General features: G+C 34.9%; 3 protein-coding genes across 5 annotated transcripts; 1 reads left to right on the forward strand and 2 right to left on the reverse strand.

Moving 5' to 3' along the window:
- Nucleotides 1-380: 380 nt before the first annotated feature.
- On the forward strand, nt 381-12946 carry LOC142532866 (CDK5RAP1-like protein). 2 transcript variants are annotated; one of them, XM_075639503.1, is made up of 4 exons: nt 381-811; nt 1394-2448; nt 3790-4311; nt 12718-12946. In XM_075639503.1, the coding sequence occupies exons 1-3, from the start codon at nt 489-491 to the stop codon at nt 4296-4298; spliced, it is 1887 nt and encodes a 628-aa protein (XP_075495618.1). In that variant the 5' UTR covers nt 381-488; the 3' UTR covers nt 4299-4311; nt 12718-12946. The 2 variants fall into 2 exon arrangements, with proteins under 2 accessions (XP_075495618.1, XP_075495544.1); XM_075639429.1 differs by lacking the exon at nt 12718-12946 and having other exon boundaries at nt 3790-4399.
- Nucleotides 12947-13804: 858 nt separating this feature from the next.
- LOC142532998 (uncharacterized) lies at nt 13805-16010 on the reverse strand. Its single transcript, XM_075639614.1, has 3 exons — nt 15662-16010; nt 15422-15543; nt 13805-14188 (listed from the first exon to the last, which is right to left on the reverse strand). The coding sequence occupies exons 1-3, from the start codon at nt 15909-15911 to the stop codon at nt 14021-14023; spliced, it is 540 nt and encodes a 179-aa protein (XP_075495729.1). The 5' UTR covers nt 15912-16010; the 3' UTR covers nt 13805-14020.
- Nucleotides 16011-17189: 1179 nt separating this feature from the next.
- Nucleotides 17190-21087, reverse strand: LOC142533420 (uncharacterized protein C12B10.15c). Of its 2 annotated transcripts, none has more exons than XM_075640290.1 (5): nt 21001-21087; nt 18134-18341; nt 17967-18059; nt 17602-17771; nt 17190-17500 (listed from the first exon to the last, which is right to left on the reverse strand). In XM_075640290.1, the coding sequence occupies exons 1-5, from the start codon at nt 21046-21048 to the stop codon at nt 17450-17452; spliced, it is 570 nt and encodes a 189-aa protein (XP_075496405.1). In that variant the 5' UTR covers nt 21049-21087; the 3' UTR covers nt 17190-17449. The 2 variants fall into 2 exon arrangements, with proteins under 2 accessions (XP_075496405.1, XP_075496322.1); XM_075640207.1 differs by lacking the exon at nt 21001-21087 and adding an exon at nt 19809-20760.
- Nucleotides 21088-21292: the final 205 nt, after the last annotated feature.

Genomic DNA, 21292 nt, shown 5'->3' on the forward strand with positions numbered 1-21292 from the left:
AATTTGATTATTGTACTCAAAATAATTAATTACGTTCTTAACTCATATTGATGTCAATATTTAGGTTGTACATTTACCGATGAATCGAATCCGGTCAAAGCTCGAATTAGAGCTTAATTTCTAACTCGCCTCAGATATTTTTTGAGTCGAAACACTCAAAATATATAGATGATATTTTTTTAGAAAACTCTTATTTAAATCTATGATTCATCGATATCATAAATTAATACTTCTATAAAATTACAAGCATAACAAAGTCAATTTAGTTAATATAATGAATAATATTTAATTATTAGACACAATAAATATCACTTATTTATTTTTATAATATAAATATGCAATTTATTTATTTTTATATTAATTTAAAGAATATGATGCAACATCTAGGCGGATTGGATTCATTCAAGAACACAGCCGCGGCGCCCGTTTCCCATTCGGGCTAAAGCCTAATCCAATCAAGCAACCTGTCAAGATTTCTCCTTTCATTCATGGCGTCTTCTTCTTCGCTAACGTCTACTATGTCTTCGGTTTTGAGTCAACACCACTGTATAAATCTTCAGAAGCGATGCTCAATTATCACCCTCAGGTTTCTCACTTCCAGCCCACGAAGTTGTTCGCCGGTTGTCTCCGGCGACCGGTTTTTCCGTAGCCGACGGGACCCCTGTGCATTATCTATCAGATTCGCCGGAAGTTTCTTGAAAACTACGGTACCCGGAGGGCGCAAGCATTCAGAAATTTCAAGTCTGCACCATTTTATGCCAAATGCTGCTGCAGCTGTTGTAGACGTTGGTGCTTCCGATACTCAGCTTGAGTAAGTAAGCGCGAATCTATTTTTATGTGATTTGGCTTGATTTAGCTTAATATAGACGCAAAAAACAATGAAACCGAATTTTGAAATTAAATTAATTTAGTGGCCGTGTGAAACAAGGAGTGCTGAAAATGCAAAGAAACGAACAAAATTGTGTTTTTAGCAAACAATGAAAGGCCAAGGTTGCAGCCAGCATTTCCATCTAAGATACACTCGTATTACTTATTTTGACGTGTAAGAATTTTGATTCACCTGTACATAATAAAAGACTATTATATTTCATAACTAAGATGAAGGTTTTTCGTTTCCCCTGGATTGAATTAACGGAAAAAGAATTAGGAAAATGGAAAAAGAAGGATGTGGATCAGCTAAATAATGGTTTGAAATCTTATCTATGGTTGGTGAGATTTACAGATTATCAATAGAATCTGTGTGCCAATTCTAGTGCTTGTCCCTATTTCTTTTAAAAGTTTCTAAGTGGCCATATTAATTTGAATATTTACGTTACATCTTACACAAGTTTGGTGGTGATATGTCATACAGATAATGGCACTTACAACTTTTGGTTTATCTATGTTTCTCTAGCTCTGAAACTGTGTCTGATGTTCTTCAAAGAGATCGGATATACCATGAAACTTATGGATGCCAAATGAATGTCAATGATATGGAAATTGTCTTATCCATCATGAAGAATGCTGGATACGGTGAAATTGTGGAAGTCCCTGAGAGTGCAGAAATAATATTTATAAATACTTGCGCGATCAGGGATAATGCAGAACAAAAGGTGTGGCAGAGACTTAATTACTTTTGGTTTCTTAAAAGACAATGGAAGAGTAATGTTGCCACTGGGAGGTCAGAGTCCCTGCGTCCTCCAAAGGTGGTTGTGCTAGGATGTATGGCTGAAAGGTTGAAGGATAAAATATTGGATGCAGATAAGATGGTCGATGTTGTCTGCGGGCCTGATGCTTATCGGGACTTGCCACGTCTGTTAGAGGAGGTCGACTCAGGCCAGAAAGGAATAAACACTCTTCTTTCGCTAGAAGAAACTTATGCTGATATCAATCCTGTGCGTATATCAAAGAATGCAATAAGTGCATTTGTCTCTATAATGAGGGGTTGCAATAATATGTGCTCATTTTGTATTGTTCCTTTCACCAGAGGCAGAGAGCGATCGCGCCCTGTGGAGTCCATTGTTAGAGAGGTGGCAGAGCTTTGGAAGGAAGGTGTGAAAGAAGTAACACTTCTTGGGCAAAATGTGAATAGTTATAATGACACATCTGCTGTTGAAGAGGTTGAATCTGGGATCAACTGGAAGTATAGTGATGGATTTGCTAGCACATGCAAAGTCAAGATTATGGGTTTGCGCTTCGCTGATCTGCTAGAAAGACTTGCAGTAGAATTTCCAGAGATGCGATTCAGATTCACTTCCCCCCACCCCAAAGATTTCCCTGATGAGTTGTTGTATGTTATGCGAGACAGATATAATATCTGCAAAAGCATCCACTTACCTGCACAATCTGGGAGTAGTACTGTATTAGAGAGGATGCGAAGAGGATATACCCAGGAAGCATACATTGATCTGGTAAAAAAGATAAAAACCATAATCCCTGATATTGGGATAAGCAGTGATTTCATATGTGGTAAGTTTCGTCACGATCACATTCATTTTGCTCAATCCCTTTGTTGCTTTGTGGAGGATTTACCGAATACTAAATAACTATTGCCCTTGATGGAGTTATCTGATTGTTGTGCACAATTTGGAAATTTTCCGTGAAACTTTATCTTTTTTTTATGGTGGATGTGATCATTGATTTTTGTCAGACTGAGCTTTGTTATTCCCGCTTCAAGTTTTACTCTATTTAAGAATCTGTACTTGTCTGAGTTACCAGTCTTTGTTCTATATTGTTTAGCACAGTAAGTATAGCAGTTTCTGAACATGTCTATTTGCTTTGCAAATCATTCATATATTTGTTTCTAGCCTATTAACTGTCTTTCAACCTACCTGATCCACCTGCTTAGTTAAAACATGTTCTTATCATTGCTTTTGTCCTTTCCCGCTTGAATATCCTATTGCTTCTACGGTTGCATCTCTCAGATTCTGTAATTATGTGTCATTTCATCTATCCTATTTATTTTGCCTCACATTTGAGTTTATTTCATGTTGACTTGTTGATATCCCCTTGAATCGTATCACATGTCTTTGAATTACCATTAGTCTTCCTAAATATTTGAAGGTTGCTCTGAGTTTGGATGTGCAATATGTTCTTGTCATTGCTTTTAGCCTTTCCTGTTTGAATTTCTTCTTGCTGCTACTTCTCTATCTCTCAAATCCTGTGATTGGAACACCATATGTCATCTATCCATTTTGTTTTGTTTTATGTTTGAGTTTATTTCATACTGACTTGTCATTTGAATTACCACAGGTCACCCTTAAAATTAGAAGGTTGCCTCTGAGTTTGGATGTGTCCAAATGAATCACCACCCTCGTTTATGCTACACATTTTTGTTTGTGGGCTTTTTTTTTTTTTTTCAAAATTGTTTTACTGACAACATCACTCATTATACAAATTACAATCACATAGAGTTTGATCCTTTTGTTGGTCGTTGGCCTATAATGTTCTGTGAAATTTCCTAATTAAATCCAAGCTATAAAATACTAAATTTTTTTAATCATGTGCTTGTTGCATACCTAGGATAATTCCACTCAAATAAGGTTGCCTTATCAGGATGTGATTTGCTGTCCCCTGCTGCCACCCTCTTTCTAAAAATTTAATCCGAGGAAGGCCCGTTTTTTTTGTCGACGTGCATGCTTAAACTGACATAGTACTTGGAGATATTTAGATCATCCTTGAAATACATGAAGCCATGTTAATTTAGTTTTTACTTTGTTGCAATGCGAAACAAAGTGAGGACTACTCCCTTTTTGGCGGTTGCCATATCTTCTAAAGAATTTGCTCACTTTGCTTCTAATGATATTACAGGTTTCTGTGGGGAAACAGAGGAGGATCACCAAGATACTCTAAGCTTAGTTCGAAGTGTTGTCTATGACATGGCATACATGTTTGCTTACAGCATGAGGGAAAAGACCCATGCCCACAGGAACTATGTTGATGATATTCCAGATTCTGTTAAGCAGAGGAGGCTAACCGAACTTATTGATGCTTTCCGAGAGAGCACAGGTCAACACTACGATTCTAAGATAGGATCCGTCCAACTTGTATTAGTCGAAGGGACCAACAAGAGAGCGCCTGATACAGAGCTCATTGGCAAAAGCGACAGAGGCCACAGAGTATCGTTTTCTAATATCCCTATCCCAGATATGATCAAGAATGATGGGAAGCGAAATCCTGAAATTGGTGACTTTGTGGAAGTTCGCATACTGAAATCTACAAGAGCATCTCTTCACGGAGAGGCGCTTGCGATCACTAAATTAAGCTCATTTTATGTCAGCAGACAAGAAGAATCTGTTGCCTGTGCTGAGAGAACCTGAACTGTGGTTTGTGGTAAGAATTTTTTTCAGTTTCTTCTATCAAGTGATTCTGTGGGTAACCCTTTTCTTCAAAGTTATGTGGTCATTCATTCTTTGCATAATCATTATGTATATATTAAGGGCAGTCTGAATTCACAAGTCATAGATCAAAAATCACTTTAATAAACTCAAATTTTTTAAAAAAAATTTGAAAATCAAAATATTTTTAGTATTTGGTTATGTTATCAAAAGGGAAAAAATAAGAAAAATATTAAACAAAATCCTGTTAGCCGCCACAATGTTCAATTTTATTTTGGGATTCTTTGGGGAAAGATTTTGGGAAAATATTTTGGTGTAACGATTTGGGGAATATTTTGTTCTATAACGTGGATACGACATTGTTAGTAAACATTGTTTTTGCACCAAAGACAACTCCTTTTCTATCCATCTATTTTAAATTTTACAATTAAATTAACATTTTTTTTAAAATATTCACCACTATTTCATTTACGACAATAGTTTTTTCCTCGAAAATTTCACGAATTTACATGCACTGCTGTATCCAATTTGTATTTAATTAATTTTTATAATTTATTTAAATACTTTTTATATTCTATTAATAATCTATTTATATATTACTATACACAAAAGTAAATTATGTGCACATTTCAACTAAAATTAAATTATGCATCAATGCCATGTATTAAATTTAATTCAGTTTTTTAAGAAAATTTATTATATTATTTTTAATATTATTAATTTTATTTCAAAAATGAAAAATAACAATCAGATCATCCTCTACACTAAAGTTTGAAAAAAATATACTTTAAATATGCTTATTATTTTATTTATAACAATTATATTATTCCATAATCTATTAACTTATAATTTTTTTTTTAAATTCAATAATAAGAACATCTTAATATTCAATAGGAAAATAATTTTGTTCAATTTATGAAAATTTCTATTAAAACATAAAATTAATTCTTCCAATAAACATCACACCTATCACAATATATACAATCACACTATTTTAATCACTTACACTAAACAAAATATATATTTTTACATTCCATTAATTATCTCTATATTTCATTTCTATCACACAATAATAAATCATCAATTATCTAATCATATATACCTATCAAACGCTACTTCAAGGTATGCTAACAAATTATCTATGTCATGCTAAGATGATACTTTTAATTTTTTTTAAAAACGAGGATCAATCTTAGGTTATTTTCGAAGATTCAAAGCCTTGCATTTTGCTTTCCATTGTCTCAATATTTTTCTTCACCATTTAACATGGTTTTCACATTTATTTGATATATCTCGTGTGTGTGTGTTTATATATATATATATATAATGAACAACCCGAAGGAATTAGTTTCCTCTTAGTCATTCCTCCTCAAATTAAACCTTCAAACATACGACGAAGGAATAGTTAGCTTTTAATGTCTGGTATAACGTCATACACAGTTCTATTTATACATATATCATGCATTCAATAAGGAAATAAACTAGTATATATGCGGTATGGATATAGACTTTCCATTTCACATAGGTGTCTTCATCAATGTTTGCTAATAATGTTGGATCAATTTATTTATATGGGCTTATATGTGAATAATTATGTATTGTGGGTTGTCTATTAAGTTAAGCCCAAAATAAAGTGATCAATTAATGTTTCGGGTTATTGGACTTTAATGTATCTAATGGGCTGTGAGCCTTTAATGTGTAGAGACATAAGCGTAATTTCTATTTTTATGATAGGCTAAAACAGAAATATCAGAAGATATTGATAAACATTATCTATAAATATGGGTCATGGTCCCCAGATCTCGCGTTGTCACTTTCACTATTCTCTCCCCCATTAAGAAAATAGTTCTGAAGAGAAACTAAACGATTCTCTCAAGGAAAGAGCGCGTAGATCTGGAAGATCAAGACACGTTTTAAAGAATTCAGGATTATGGCTTCAGGTACGCTTCCGCTTAAGATTTCAGTCAAATTCTTGATGATTTATCATGATGGATTCTGCGGTTTATGGGTTTTCCCCAACAAGTGGTATCAGAGCCATTCATGTTTGAATCATTGAGATTTGTTTAAAGTTTTGCATATTATTTGGATCCAGATCTGGAAAAGAAAATTTTGTTTAAAAATTTTTGATATGGCTCCAGATCTGAAAAAATATATTGATATGTTCAGATCTGAAAATATTTTGATATGGTTTCAGATCTGAAAATTATTTTGCTTTAGATCTGAAAATTTTTTGATATGGTTTCAGATCTGGAAAATATTTTGGTTGAAAATCAAATCTTTTAAAGTTTCAGTTTTGGTAAAAAAATATTTGGTTGTAAAACTTAAAGATTTGGTATAAAATTTCGATTTTCCTTCCGGTTTTTGTTCAACAAAATATTTTAGAGGAAAATCGAAAATTCGGATTAATTTTTTTTTAAAAAAAAAAGTACGGATTCGGGTCGGGTCGTACGGATTCGGGTCGACCCGAACCGTACGGATCTGGGTCGGGTCGTACGGATACGGGTCGGGTCGTACGGATCCGGGCCAACCCGACCCGACCCGTACGGAATTTCCGGAAAAAAAAAAATTTCAGTTCAGGTTTATTCGGTTAAGATTGAATTTTCATTAATTCAAATAATGATAAGGTTATATGTATTTTAAAAATTGATTAATTGAAATAAAATGTCGCCAAAGTGACATCTTTTATGGAAATTAATTTTATTTTGAAATACAAAAGGATTTTGGGTATATGTGATTTATATGAATACTGATCGGCCCAAAGGAAGGTTAATATTTAATATAATTACATATGCACTTGTGGTGGTAAACATGTGATAGTTGTTCGGTTTCATGTGAATAATAAATCGGCCCAAAGGAAGGTTGTTATTTGACATGATAGTTACTATCAGTGTTTGACTGCTGCGCCAGGATATCACTTACAAGTTAATCTTTTGTCCAAAGATGAAACATTAATGGAGTGCTCGATATTCTGTTTATGAGGTTTACATTATTTGAATTTATTGATTATTTTATTTGGATATTTGGTTGAGCATGTATATTTGGTTTTTTGTTCTCTGTTCAGATTTGACTCCTGCAAATATTCACTCCAACATAAATTCTATTCCTATGTTAAATGGCTCTAATTTGAAATCATGGCAAGAGAATTTATTGATAGTTCTCGGAGTCATGGATTTGGACCTTGCGATAAGGGTTGACTCTCCTTCTGCCGTTACGGATAAGAGTACCTCTGATGAAAAGAAGGAGTGTGAAAGGTGGGAGAGATCGAATCGCATGTGTATGATGATCATGAAGAGGGCCATTCCAGAAACATTCAGAGGTACAATGTCCAACGACGTTGCTACGGCTAAGGCTTTCCTTCAAGACCTCGAAAAGAGGCTTTCATTCAGGGGCACAATGTCCAACGACATTGCTACGACTAAGGCTTTCCTTCAAAGCCTAGTTTCAATGAGGTACAGAGGTAAGGGCAATATCAGGGAGTACATTATGGAAATGTCTCATCTTGCTTCAAGGTTGAAAGCACTGAAGCTTGACCTCTCTGAGGACTTGCTGATGCATCTGGTTTTGATATCTCTTCCTCCTCAGTTTAACCAGTTCAAGGTGAGCTATAACTGTCAGAAAGAGACTTGGTCTCTGAATGAGCTCATCTCGCACTGTGTCCAGGAAGAGGAAAGGTTGAAGCAAGACAAGACAGAAAGTGCTCATTATGCCTCTACCTCGAAGGATAAAGGAAAGAAACGAAAGTATAAGGAAGTTGCGGATATACATCCTACGAAGAAACAACAGAAGAATCCTAGTGATTCTCAAAGTTCTGGTTGTTTTTTCTGTGGCAGTGATGGGCATATGAAGAAGCAGTGCAGTAATTATCACGCTTGGCGTGCTAAGAAAGGTATGCTTCTGAATATGGTTTGTTCTGAGGTTAATTTAACTTCAGTGCCTAGACACACGTGGTGGATAGATTCCTGGTGCAACAACTCACATCAGTGTGTCTATGCAGGGTTGCCTGGATTGCCGAAAACCAAGTGATGCTGAAAGATTCATCTATGTTGGTGACGGCAACAAAGTTGAAGTTGAGGCAATAGGAAAATTTAGGTTATTGTTAAAGACTGGAATATATTTGGATCTTTATGAAACATTTGTTGTGCCGTCTTTTAGACGGAATTTGATTTCCATTTCTGCATTGGACACATTTGGTTATTCTTGTTCTTTTGGAAATGGAATATTCAGTTTGTTTCTCGATTCAAAATTGGTTGGTTCTGGTTCTTTATCAGGATACGATAATTTCTATTCTTTGGATGTTATTGCTTCATTTAATGAATCCCTGCAAACAAATAGAGGCACTAAAAGAAAATTAACCAGTGAGAATTCAGCTGCGTTATGGCACAAAAGATTGGGTCATATATCTGAAAAGAGAATAAGGAGACTTGTGTCAGACGAAATTCTCGAACCTTTAGATTACACAGATTTTAATAATTGTGTTAATTGTATAAAGGGAAAACAAACCAACAAAAGGAGATTTGAAGCCAACATGTGTTCAGGCGTCTTAGAACTTATACATACTGATATTTGTGGATCATTTCCTTCGGCTTCTTGGAATGGTCAACAGTATTTTATAACGTTTACAGACGATTTTTCAAGATATGGCTTCATTTATCTCATTCATGAAAAGGCATAGTCATTGGATGTGTTCAAAAACTATAAAGCTGAAGTTGAAAATCAACTTGGCTTAAAGATTAAAAGCGTTAGATATGACGGTTCAGTGAACAACGTCCAGGACCTTTTGCTAGATTCCTGAAGGAATGCGGTATCGTCCCACAGTACACTATGCCGGGTTCGCCCACTATGAATGGTGTTGCTGAAAGACGAAACAGAACGCTTAAGGACATGGTGAGGAGTATGATCAGTCATTCTACCTTACCAGAATCACTCTGGGGAGAAGCACTAAAGACCGCAGCATATATCCTTAACAGGGTTCCAACTAAGGCAGCGACCAAAACCCCTTATGAACTTTGGACGGGTAAAAAGCCCGGTCTTAAGCATCTGCACGTTTGGGGATGTCCAGCTGAGGCAAGGCCTTACAAGCCTAATGAAAAGAAACTGGACTCAAGGACGGTTAGTTGTTATTTTATTGGATACTCTGAAAGATCCAGGGGGTACAAGTTTTATGATCCCACGAGTAAGTCGATTTTTGAGTCAGGAAATGCCAGGTTCTTTGAGGATGTTGAGTTTGCGGGGGGAGATAAAGTAAGGGATATTGTCTTTGAAGAGGAATATGTAAATATCCCCACAGGTTTCTTGGACATTGGTCAGGATCATATTCCTCACTTTGACCAAGACACAATACAGGAAGACAATATTAGATATCCTCTCATTCCAGATGAACAAACTCAAGCACCTCCAGAACCTATGCCATTAAGGAGATCCACTAGAGAGCGGAGAAATGCAGTGTCAGATGATTACATTGTATTTCTTCAAGAACATGAGGCAGACATTGGATTGATGGAGGATGATCCTATTAACTTCCGTCAAGCCATGGAAAGTTCTAACTCTTAAAAGTGGAATGATGTCATGAATGAGGAGATAAAGTCCATGAAGGACAATGACGTATGGGATCTTGTCCCATTGCCTAAAGGTATGAAGCCCATTGGTTGCAAATGGATATTTAAAACCAAGAGGGATTCGAAAGGCAATGTGGAAAGATATAAGGCTTGTCTTGTCGCTAAAGGCTTTACACAGAAAGAAGGCATTGATTATAAAGAGACTTTCTCTCCGATTTTTTCGAAAGACTCTTTAAGGATTATAATGGCTTTGGTGGCGCATTTCGATCTTGAGCTTCATCAGATAGATGTAAAGACTGCGTTTCTAAATGGTGACATTGATGAAACGATTTATATGGTGCAGCCAGAAAATTTTGTGTCCAAAGACACAAATAATATGGTTTGCAAATTAAAGAAATCCATCTATGGGCTCAAGCAAGCATCTCGACAATGGTATTTCAAATTTCATCAAGCGATCATCTCGTTTGGTTTTGAGATGAATTTGGTCGATGATTGTGTGTACCATAAGTTCAGTGGGAGTAAGCATATTTTTCTGGTTTTATATGTTGATGACATTCTGCTCGCTAGCAACGATATAGAGTTGTTGCATGAAACTAAGAGATTTCTAGCTAAGAATTTAGAGATGAAGGATCTTGGTGATGCATCTTTTGTACTGGGTATTCAGATACATCGGGATCGTTCTCGGGGTATTCTTGGATTATCTCAGAAAGGCTATATCGAGAAAGTTCTCAAGCGATACGGGATGCAAGATTGTAAACCAACAGATACCCCTGTGGCTAAGGGAGACAAATTTAGTCTCAAACAATGCCCAAAGAATGATTTTGAGGAAAAAGAAATGCAGAAGGTTCCCTATGCATCTGCAGTGGGGAGTCTAATGTATACTCAGGTTTGTACACGTCCAGATATTGCGTACGTGACAGGAATGTTGGGACGATATTTAAGTAATCCAGGAGTGGAACATTGGAAAGCGGTCAAAAGGGTTTTACGGTACCTACAGAGAACAAAAGATTACATGCTCATATATCGGAGGTTGGATCAGCTTGAGATCATTGGGTATACTGACTCCGATTTTGCTGGATGCCAAGATAGTATGAAATCTACGTCGGGCTACATCTATCTCCTTGCTGGAGGTGCCATTTCCTGGAAGAGTGTTAAACAGTCATTTATAGCCTCTTCCACCATGGCAGCTGAGTTTGTAGCGTGTTATGAGGCATCCAATCATGGAATATGGCTGCAAAATTTTGTCACGTGACTGCGCATTGTTGATGGCATTGAAAGGCCACTAAGATTACATTGTGACAATAAATCAGCAGTTATGTATTCCAATAACAACAGGAGCTCGACGAAGTCAAAACACATTGACATCAAGTTTCTGGTTGTTAAAGAAAGAATTCAGAGTGGAAAGTTATCTATTGAGCTTATCGGTACAAACTCCATGGTTGCGGATCCGCTTACTAAGGGACTACCACCCAAACAGTTTCATGAGCATACTGCTAGTATGAGTGTTATGTCAATTGAGGAAATCCAGTTTTAGTGGGAGTTTGTTATTTTAAATGCTTTTCAATTGTAGACATTTTCAGTTACAGTTATGTAAATTTATTTTCTGCAGAAATAAATTTCAAGTTAAGTCACACTCTAATTATGATTTAAAATTTGATCTCGATAAGGTTAAAGGGAGGACCAGTTGGAAAAAGGCATGTTACGGTCACATTGCATGAAATTTCCATGCTACACATCCACTTCACGATCCATGTCATTCAGTTGTGTTGGCATATGTGACCATTGATGGGTCTAGTTACCTTGAGTGTAGCGAAGACTGCTTTGATCCTATGTTGATGTGATTGATGGACCGGATTGGTTATAGATACATTTCGGAATGACAACAATTTGAGCTCATAAGGTTATTTTCACAAACATAATTATAAAGTTGCACATATAGCCCAAGTGAGAGATTGTTGGATCAATTTATTTATATGGGCTTATATGTGAATAATTATGCATTGTGGGTTGTCTATTAAGTTAAGCCCAAAATAAAGTGATCAATTAATGTTTCGGGTTATTGGGCTTTAATGTATCTAATGGGCTGTGGGCCTTTAATGTGTAGAGACATAAGTGTAATTTCTGTTTTTATGATGGGCTAAAACAGAAATATCAGAACATATTGATAAACATTATCTATAAATATGGGTCATGATCCCCAGATCTCGCGTTGTCACTTTCACTATTCTCTCCCCCATTAAGAAAATAGTTCTGAAGAGAAACTAAAGGATTCTCTCAAGGAAAGAGCGCGTAGATCTGGAAGATCAAGACACGTTTTAAAGAATTCAGGATTATGGCTTCAGGTACGCTTCCGCTTAAGATTTTAGTCAAATTCTTGATGATTTATCATGATAGATTCTGTGGTTTATGGGTTTTCCCCAACAAATAATTCTTCACTTTTCTTGAGTGAGAAATGCAACCGATTCTTCCTATTATGCTAAGTTTCTCATGCCAAAAGTACCATCATGCTTTAGGCTCTAATCAATTATAAATTAGTTCTAGTGGTACCATCATATTTTTTGCATTCTATATTGTTTCGATCCCAGTAGTTACTCCTTTGACATAGTGTGTAGATTCAAGTGACTCTCGGGACAGTACAGAGCTGTGACTAGCCGGTAGTCCGTAGCAAGCTGGTCGGCACACTATATTAGACTGGTGGAGAATTAGTCATTATGGCAGTGTACCCGAGCCTTGTCTTGCTCGAGCCGATATTGTGTTGCATTTATCGATACATGCATGTTTTTATTTCGATTTTTATCATACTCGGCTATTGTTCACCCCTTGGAGACGGTTATTGTTTTGTGCAGATGATAATCAGAGAAGGATGCCACTAATAGTGATCATGGAGAACAAGGCAAGGAGACTAGTAATAGCATCTTTTCATATGATTGTTCGGGTCTTGAGGATGGAAATGATCCCAATATGTATGGAACCGTACTTTTGGGTTCCAACGAAATCAAGTGTTTTGTTATGTAGTAAACATTGGAGCACCTTTTTGCAAATGTCAGATTTTGTAGGGGAAAAAAATAAAGAAATCAAACTTGATAGATTCATGTGTTAATATTATGAATGAAAAAATTCCCGCCGTATTATTTTAAGTCATTAATTAATTATTACATAATAATTAATAGCCACAAATTAAAGATTCGATTATATGTTGTTAAAGGAAATAAGAACACATCCCCAAAGTTAGTGGCATGGCTCGACCGAGCTTTGCCTAATGACTTAATAGTTGTGACTGAATCAATATGATTTAAACTATTACAACCATCACAAATTAATAAACTATCAATGCAGCCCACGCATTAGGGGGGTTGGAACCCAAGTCAACACGAGGCCGAGCTTGTAACTCATTTGGTCTTACTCTCTGCTCAGATTAACTGGCATTCTTAGTTCGATTCCCCTCCGCATGTATATACTAAAAAAAACAAAGAACAAGTGTTCTTTAAGATCTTACACTTGTCACTAAGTCATCACTAAGTCAAGGATTATTTGGCATTTATACTATGATTTGGTCACAACAATATGATAACTAATAAAAATATGAATGTGTATCAAGACGTATGGTTCAAATCATGAAAAACAGCTTAGTGATTCAGATTTAGGTTAATTAAAGCAAAACAAAATAAATTCTAGTGTTTGTTTGAAGTTTACGATTGATTGAGTAAATCTAGTGTGATCCTCGGTCAAAACATCGACTCAAATATCTCACTACTTGTTAAAATGTTGAAAAGTGGAGTTTGATATGTGCTATGAATTTGATTTACATGACATTTATGTAGAGCATTTGATGTATGTCGATGCATGAGAAAATCCCTTCTATATTTCCCTTGTTAAACGACAATTTCAAATCTGCATCTTCAATAATTTATGAAATGTATCCGAGACAGATGATATTGCAAATACATGTTTAATAATCATTTTCAAATCAAAATTTTCCAATTAAATGAAATTCATCCATCCAAGCACAGCCGAAAAAAACTTAAATAAAAAGATGGAAATTTTCAAAAGCCATAGATTTGAAGATTTCTCAAACAAGCAGAGTGACTACTACTAAGAAATTCAAATCCTCTTCCCATCTTAAAATGTGTAGGAAATTATAGAGATGTATCAAGCAGTTGCAGCTTCCTTCTTTTCCTCTTCAATTCGTTGCAACTCGATCAATCTTTCTGCCCAAGCTCTGTCTCTCGCTACTGCAGCCATCTTCCGCTCCACCCGTTTCATGAGTTTTTTCTTGGTAGCCTCTTGCAACTGAGCTTTGCGTTTCCTTTTTTCAGACTGCATGGGGACAAGATACAGATTTTCATCCGAACTGGACACAACCAGTCAAGACCACTAGAACAGTGAAGAATTTGGCACACTTTATACCAGAATAAACCAAGGACAGTATAGTAGCTGCAATGAGAATCTCGAAGAATACAAAAAGTTCTATAAAATCTAAGGACAGCATAGCAGCAGCAATTAGAATCTCGAAGAATACAAAAAGTTTTATACAATCTGATAGTAAATTACTAGTTCCGAAAAAGAGACGGGAAAGTAAGATAAGTTTTTGTGCGTCCGGAGAAGGACAAGAAATTCAAATGTGCAACTCTTGATAGTATCTCATATATAAGTCAACACTTTGTACTCAAACTCAAGTTAAAATGTTTAAACATGGGGCTTCCATTTGGCTCTTTTACGACCATTCTCGACTCCAGCTTGATAAGCATACGACAAATTGCACTATGCACACCTACTCGATGAAGGCAAGTCCGAAACATTTTGCATTTTTTATATAGTATGTGTACTAGAATATATCATACATGTTCAGAATTGTAAATTGATTTACACCATCATATTTAGCTCATGTGCTGCTTCGTTTCAAGTCAAACATGCAAAAACTAATGATCAAGTCAATTCTTACTCGAGGTCAACTTGCAAGGCACCTCAACTCAACAAGAGACCCTGAATCATGCATAGGTTCAGAGTTGTTTCAAGATGATCGCAAACCAAACTCACATGATTCTTTAATTGCCGAACATAATGCAGACACAAACAAAATTGATATCAGTTCTACATGATATTTTCTAATGAAACAAAAGTTTTCCGTGCTACAGCCGGTGTTTGTTGGCAAGCAACAATTGTCTCTAATGTACTATATGACAAGACAATCCAATTCCAACACTTGAACCACTACATAAGAGCAACATTACAATCACCCTCTAACTTTTGTTCCAGGGACACACACTCTTTTGTAGTTAGTACAAGTGCCTGAGCCATGCAATTCGATTTCGATGAGTTTTAAATTAGTTTAACTATTCAAAGGGGTTTAGATAAGACAACAAACCCACCCATTATCTTCTTGATATTGTGTCAACTCCAGAACCTAGATAAGGACATCCCAATATTTTTTAGGATACAATGCATTGCATTTCGATAGCCAGAAGTTTAATCCTAAAACCTACTTAGAAAAATCAACAGAAACGAAATGAAGGAAGCGTAAGAAGAACAAGAATTTATACACAGAAATACCATTATAAATGCACGACGTTGTTTGATTCTCTTCTTCTCGTTCCTTCTCTTCACACTTCCCTGATTCGGTTGGTTGGGAAGTATCGGTTCTCCAGGCACGCATTTCACCCACGCATATGGCCCTAACAAATTTTCCCCAGTAACAAATTATCGATTGCATTTTAATATTAATTCACATTTGTTCCCGTCGGAAAAGACTAAGAACATAAAGGGAGGTTAAAAGCTTCGTTAATTTCGAACCTGGGGGCTTCAAGCTCGCTCTTTTGCGTCGAGGTTTATCCATGGATCTGCGCTTGGGGTATCGGGTATCGGTGAGGCTGTGGAAAGCGGAGGACGGTGGAATCCATGGGAGACTGCGGCGGAGGGGGAAGAAGATGAGGCGGAGCTCCGGCGATGAGGTGGTGGAGAATTCTGATTGGGAGATGCGTGAGGCGGGTGAGAGGATTCGGGTTACGGGTCGGATCATGGCTCTTAGGGCTCCAAAACCCATAGCTCTGAGCTGAATTTCTCGCGCCTGTGAGGAGCTCGACTTCGACGGCTTAAATGATAAATGTTGATGTTAGATGAAGTTCAACGTCGACGTAGGTGGTGTTTTTTAGGGGTGGGTACGGTAAGTTACTACCGTACCGAAATTTTCATGTTCGGTATATCGATTTTTTCGATAAGTTCGATATTTTTTCGGTACGATTTTTCGGTATTTCGATATTTTTTTCCACCACTATTTTTTTTATGCAAATTTTGAACCAAATTTAAATATGTTTAAATTTATTTCGACTCGAATTCGAATGTAAATTATTTTATTAAATAATATATGAATTTTAATGAATTATTAATATATCATATGATTATATTCTAAGCATTTATTTTTTACTAATAATTTGAATAATTTGCAATTATATTAGAATATTTCAAACCAAGCTTTGATTCGAGTGAAATTCGAGCTTGAGTTGGAATGTAAGTCTAGCTTCAAATTTTTCTCCATATTCGATTTTATTCAATTTGTTTATACCTTGAGCCGATGATAATTGCACTTTTATAATAATTAAAAGTATGTTTTCATTATTTAATTCATTCAGTTAATAATATATTCGATTTTATTCAATTTGTTCATACCTTGAGCATGATGATAATTGCACTTTTTAATAATTAAAATAATTTTTCATTATTTAATTCATTCAATTAATAATATACTTCAAAATAATATAATAAAAGTTAATTTAATTTTCATAGTAATCTTAATAGTAAAAATTATTTCGAGTATTTCTTCGAATAAAAAATATATACCTAGGCTTCGAAAATAATCGTAAAGAAATTAGTATGTATACTTTTTTATATATAAATACATATACATACATACAACTATATGTACATGTATTTACAATATATTATAATATATAAGAAAAAATATATTGAATGATAAAATAACAAACAATTCGAGAACAGAATTTCGATATATATATTTGTAGAATCTAGGTCACACTTACTGAGATAGACATTGCAGATGGCCCTCCCTACTCCATTAGAGATCTTGGAAATTCATATGCAACTTCATCCACAAGAATAAGAATCTCATCCGAGTACATAAACATGTAAGTAGATGTTTCGTTTTCATTCTCACTAACCAAAACTATTAACGTCATGTTCACCTGATTATCACGCACACACAAAACAATAATCGTCCCGAGAGGATGAGCAATACTAATAACTCAATCTGATAAGACCGAAATAACATGTAATGTATGATATGTTTATGCAATGCATGGACAAGTAAATCCATTCAAATCTTTCAATCCGAGTGTGATCTAAGGTAATATGAAATGAAACAAGGAAACATGAAACGATCTATTCATAGAGATCAATTGCTTCAATCAACAGCTATGAGCTAACAACAGAAAATTAATAAATAAATTCCATCCTGTGCAAACAATAAATTCTCCAAGCAAAATGAGACAACTTTCAATGCTTTAGCACGACAGGAATGTGTTACAATTCGGTTGGTAAAAGGTTCTGGTCAAGCAGCAGCAGCTCCTAATTGGTGCATGTGGATTCAACATCTTCGACGCTGACTGGTTGATGCAGCTACATTCACGAAGATGACCGTTTTACATCATGACTCAACTAGCAGAAAAGTACTGCCCAGGAGAAGAAGAATATCGTCAACGAATCAACAGGGAACTTACCGCTTGTGCAATGGGAAACCAGTGTAGGGCACGCAAAAAAGCGTCTTCTTTTGAGGGAACGGCATCATGATTCCAGATTGTTAAATTTTCAAACGTAGCACATGTCTTCCAGCAGTTTGAACTTGAACTGTTTGCATTCTTATCAGAACTCTTCTTCCCCAAGATAGACCCTAAAAATTGAGTAAATTAAATTAAATCAAATCGCATAAAAACAGTACGGTTCAACAGGCTCGGCGCTTAAATATAAAAAAAGTAATATTGCTTTGGTCATCATTGTTTAGTGTCCCTGCAGATGGAGGATCAGCATTTGCTGCTTGACCAAAAAACCATAGAATGAAATCCAAAATGAGTGATTATATAAGTACCAGAATAGCCCTGGGGAAGGGAAATGGTGGTGCCATGCAATTTCCTTCCTCTAAAATACGCCTCTTCCACTCTTAGACCATCCACCTCCATTTCTGCAAGTCATCCAATCTCAAAATCAGGAAACAAGGCAGGTGTTGTGCGCAGTGCATCAGTGTCTAGAGTATACCTCCAGAGGGTTTGGGCTTGAAGTAGTGAGAAACAGATGTGGCGCCATTGTACTTGATGCAGCAGGGCAGCTGATGCATCTTCCCCGTCAGGTCCATCACAATCTTCCCATCCCGTCTCAGATCAATAGTGGACCTGTCATCCCTGCTGTCCATGCGATCAATGATAGAACTAGGTATTTCTCTAGGAAAATCCCTTTCTCCCCGCACCTTGTGACAAAATAATGATCACAGCACACATGAACTAAAATTTTCAAGTAAAACAATATAATTAGACTGCGGTATAATGTTTTTGATAAAAAAAAAACACCAAATTCAGTCATTCTTATCCTACTTAAGGACTTGTGACTAAAAATTATGTCATAATGATGTAAAAGTACTAAAAAAATAATGTATGATTAAATTTTGTGGGTTTATGTAAAATCCAAGTGACAGGCGAATTTTGTAATCGCAGTATGATTTGTATTTTTTTTCCCAGCTACATCACTATTGGAATATAGTCCAAAAAGTAGCTTATGCAAGTCTGATAATAACAGGACTAAAACATTGAAGAACAGATGTGCTTGAAAACACTAACTGAAGTTAGATATGATACAAAAAGTTCTCGTCACTTGTACTCTTTGAATCAGTTCACAATACTAAAGAAGTAGCCGTAATTTATAGAAATAGAAACAATTCACGAAGTACACATTTGGAAATCGGCCTTTTCATAGCATAGGATCATTCGAAACAATTATAAGAAACTAAGTTAAGATATGATCTTGGATGTTATTAAGCTCATGAATAAAAACCTGGATTTAAGATTATTCTTTTACTTTCCAATATATCCAAAATATTAGATGTCGCAACATCCTATTAAGAGGTGAAATCAAAATTGGAGTAAGTTAATAATCTATATAATAAAGTTTAATAAGAATAAAGTCTCACATTTAAAAAAAAAAAAGAAGAAAGAAAGACATTATTTGGTTCCTGATGATTTTTACGTGAAACATAACAAATAACACGAGATTTAGTAGCATCATCTTTTTTAATATTGAAACAAATAATAGACACTTAAACATGGAACCTGAACATTCATGCAAGAGTAATAACATTCATGAAACATAACAAATAACACAAGATTTAGTAGCATCATCTTTTTTAATATTGAAACAAATAATAGACACTTAAACATGGAACCTGAACATTCATGCAAGAGTAATACCATAACATTTTAAATAATCAATCAAATTCATCAAGCATATCAATGTACCATTTAAACGAAAGGAAGCTAATAATACGACTACGTTGAATAATTGAAATATGCAGAATTTAAAGGAAAACAATGATTACAGAATGATGCAATAACACATAAAGTAAAATAATTTTTTTTTAATTACTACTGAAATACACCATGATTTATGCTTTAAACCATCATTCCAAATCATTCTGATACAGAAATAAGGAATTATACTTCAAACAAAAGAATAGTGTCGGAGACAAATAAAAATTTAACCAAGAAGATAAGATCAAGATAGTTACCCTCATAATCATGTTTCCGCTTTCCACTTTCCACCAAAACAACTACCCAAAAAAATTAAAATCGAGGAAAAGACTAAACAACGTATAATAATTTAACAATTTCATACTTAGCATCATGTAAGAAAAGAAATGAACCAAAGTATAAATTTAATTCACAATTATAGATGATGCACGTATTTCTCTATAAGGTTCAACTTCATCAGGAAATGCCAAGTCCAGTTTCTGAAATTGATGTCTTTGCAGCCGCATTAGATACGAAGCATTACAAAGTACATAACTTGAGAATGAAACAAAAAGTTATTAAAAAAACTAGACTAATGCATAGTTGTATGGAAGAATAAAATTGCAAGTCAAAATTATGATAGTAAATGAGCAAAACAATACTATTGCAAGATAAATACAATTCAATTGGAAGCTTTCTTTTGTCCAATCACAGCATCCTTATCCTCGTTAACTTAAACCTAATCACAAGACAATGCCATCAGCTTTATTTGTCCAAGATACATGATCTATATAAGTGTTAGTGAGAGTGACACAGGAAATAACAAATTGTAAATGTTAATCAAATGAAAAAGGTGCCATTTTAGACAATGAGAAGACATTCACTTCCTTTAACAAAAAAGTTGATGATTTAATTTACAAAAAAATAAACATCTGATATCCTTCCTCAAAATCTTCCAATAATTGATCTCTCAATCAGTGAAAAACCAAAAAGGCTCTCCTAAAAATCACATTTCAGTAATAAATGTCACAAATGTTATTAATCTTGATTTTTATCGTACCAATTTGTAGCATCAATTTTCACTTTGAAATCCTCGAGCACTATAACCATCAGCTATCTTGAAAGATATTTTTCACTCATTTCTCTATATTATCATTTTTCCAACATTCAAATGTCATAATACAAACTCAATATTTTTACGTTATAGTTTCTACTACTCTAAACAAGTAGACTGTAATATTACACCTAAAACAATCCCAAACTTATCACATTACCGGAGGACAATTCATAACAATATTTTTGACAACATTATGATATATTCATAGTCATAAACCAACATCAAAACAAACATGGAAGTAAACAAAGGACAGCCCATATTAATGTTTCAGCAGAATTTTTGGCTTTGTTTTAACTCACTTTAACATCACAGCACCTCAATACAATTGTAATCAAGGCAATAAAACATTATGCTGCCCAAAGCATCCTAAAACCAATCAATCCACATCCGCTCTGAATCAATTGCAATTCTACTTGAACTAGAGGTAACAGAGCAACCTTAAAAATGAAATCTGCCGTCGTAGACCTTTAATACAGCATAAAACTGAAAAACAAAACCGATGAACTCACAATAGTACACAGTAGGGAGAAAACAGAACGAAACTCATGAAAATTCATGAACCATTCGAATACTAATTCTTGCTAAAAGCAAACCAGTTTACCCAAACATCCATTTGAATGGGTTATGGGTAGGGTTGAACCCTAATTGTACCCAAATTCGATTATTTCATTTGGATTTATTCCATTTTGAAAATTAATTAAATTGATAACTAAAATATAATATATTATTTTTTAATTAAACTTTAAAATATAAGCTTAAATAACTTAAAAAATAACAATACTAAAACTTAACAAAAATATT

This window comes from Primulina tabacum, chromosome 1 (assembly GCF_025594145.1).
Source record: "Primulina tabacum isolate GXHZ01 chromosome 1, ASM2559414v2, whole genome shotgun sequence".
NCBI classification, from domain to species: Eukaryota; Viridiplantae; Streptophyta; class Magnoliopsida; order Lamiales; family Gesneriaceae; genus Primulina; species Primulina tabacum.

What these genes read in the sequence shown, in the direction of transcription:
- LOC142532866 (XM_075639503.1), top strand. Translation starts at nt 489, where the DNA reads ATGGCGTCTTCTTCTTCGCTAACGTCTACTATGTCTTCGGTTTTGAGT. An exon ending in GCTTCCGATACTCAGCTTGA is followed by an intron (nt 812 to 1,393) that starts GTAAGTAAGCGC and finishes ATGTTTCTCTAG; the next exon opens with CTCTGAAACTGTGTCTGATG. An exon ending in AAGCAGTGATTTCATATGTG is followed by an intron (nt 2,449 to 3,789) that starts GTAAGTTTCGTC and finishes ATGATATTACAG; the next exon opens with GTTTCTGTGGGGAAACAGAG.
- LOC142533420 (XM_075640207.1), bottom strand. Translation starts at nt 19,901, where the DNA reads ATGCGGCTGCAAAGACATCAATTTCAGAAACTGGACTTGGCATTTCCT. An exon ending in TACGTGCATCATCTATAATT is followed by an intron (nt 18,342 to 19,808) that starts GTGAATTAAATT and finishes TTTTGTCACAAG; the next exon opens with GTGCGGGGAGAAAGGGATTT. An exon ending in CCTTCCCCAGGGCTATTCTG is followed by an intron (nt 17,772 to 17,966) that starts GTACTTATATAA and finishes CTCAATTTTTAG; the next exon opens with GGTCTATCTTGGGGAAGAAG.
- LOC142532998 (XM_075639614.1), bottom strand. Translation starts at nt 15,911, where the DNA reads ATGGGTTTTGGAGCCCTAAGAGCCATGATCCGACCCGTAACCCGAATC. An exon ending in AGCGAGCTTGAAGCCCCCAG is followed by an intron (nt 15,544 to 15,661) that starts GTTCGAAATTAA and finishes AAAATTTGTTAG; the next exon opens with GGCCATATGCGTGGGTGAAA. An exon ending in AACGTCGTGCATTTATAATG is followed by an intron (nt 14,189 to 15,421) that starts GTATTTCTGTGT and finishes GTCCCCATGCAG; the next exon opens with TCTGAAAAAAGGAAACGCAA.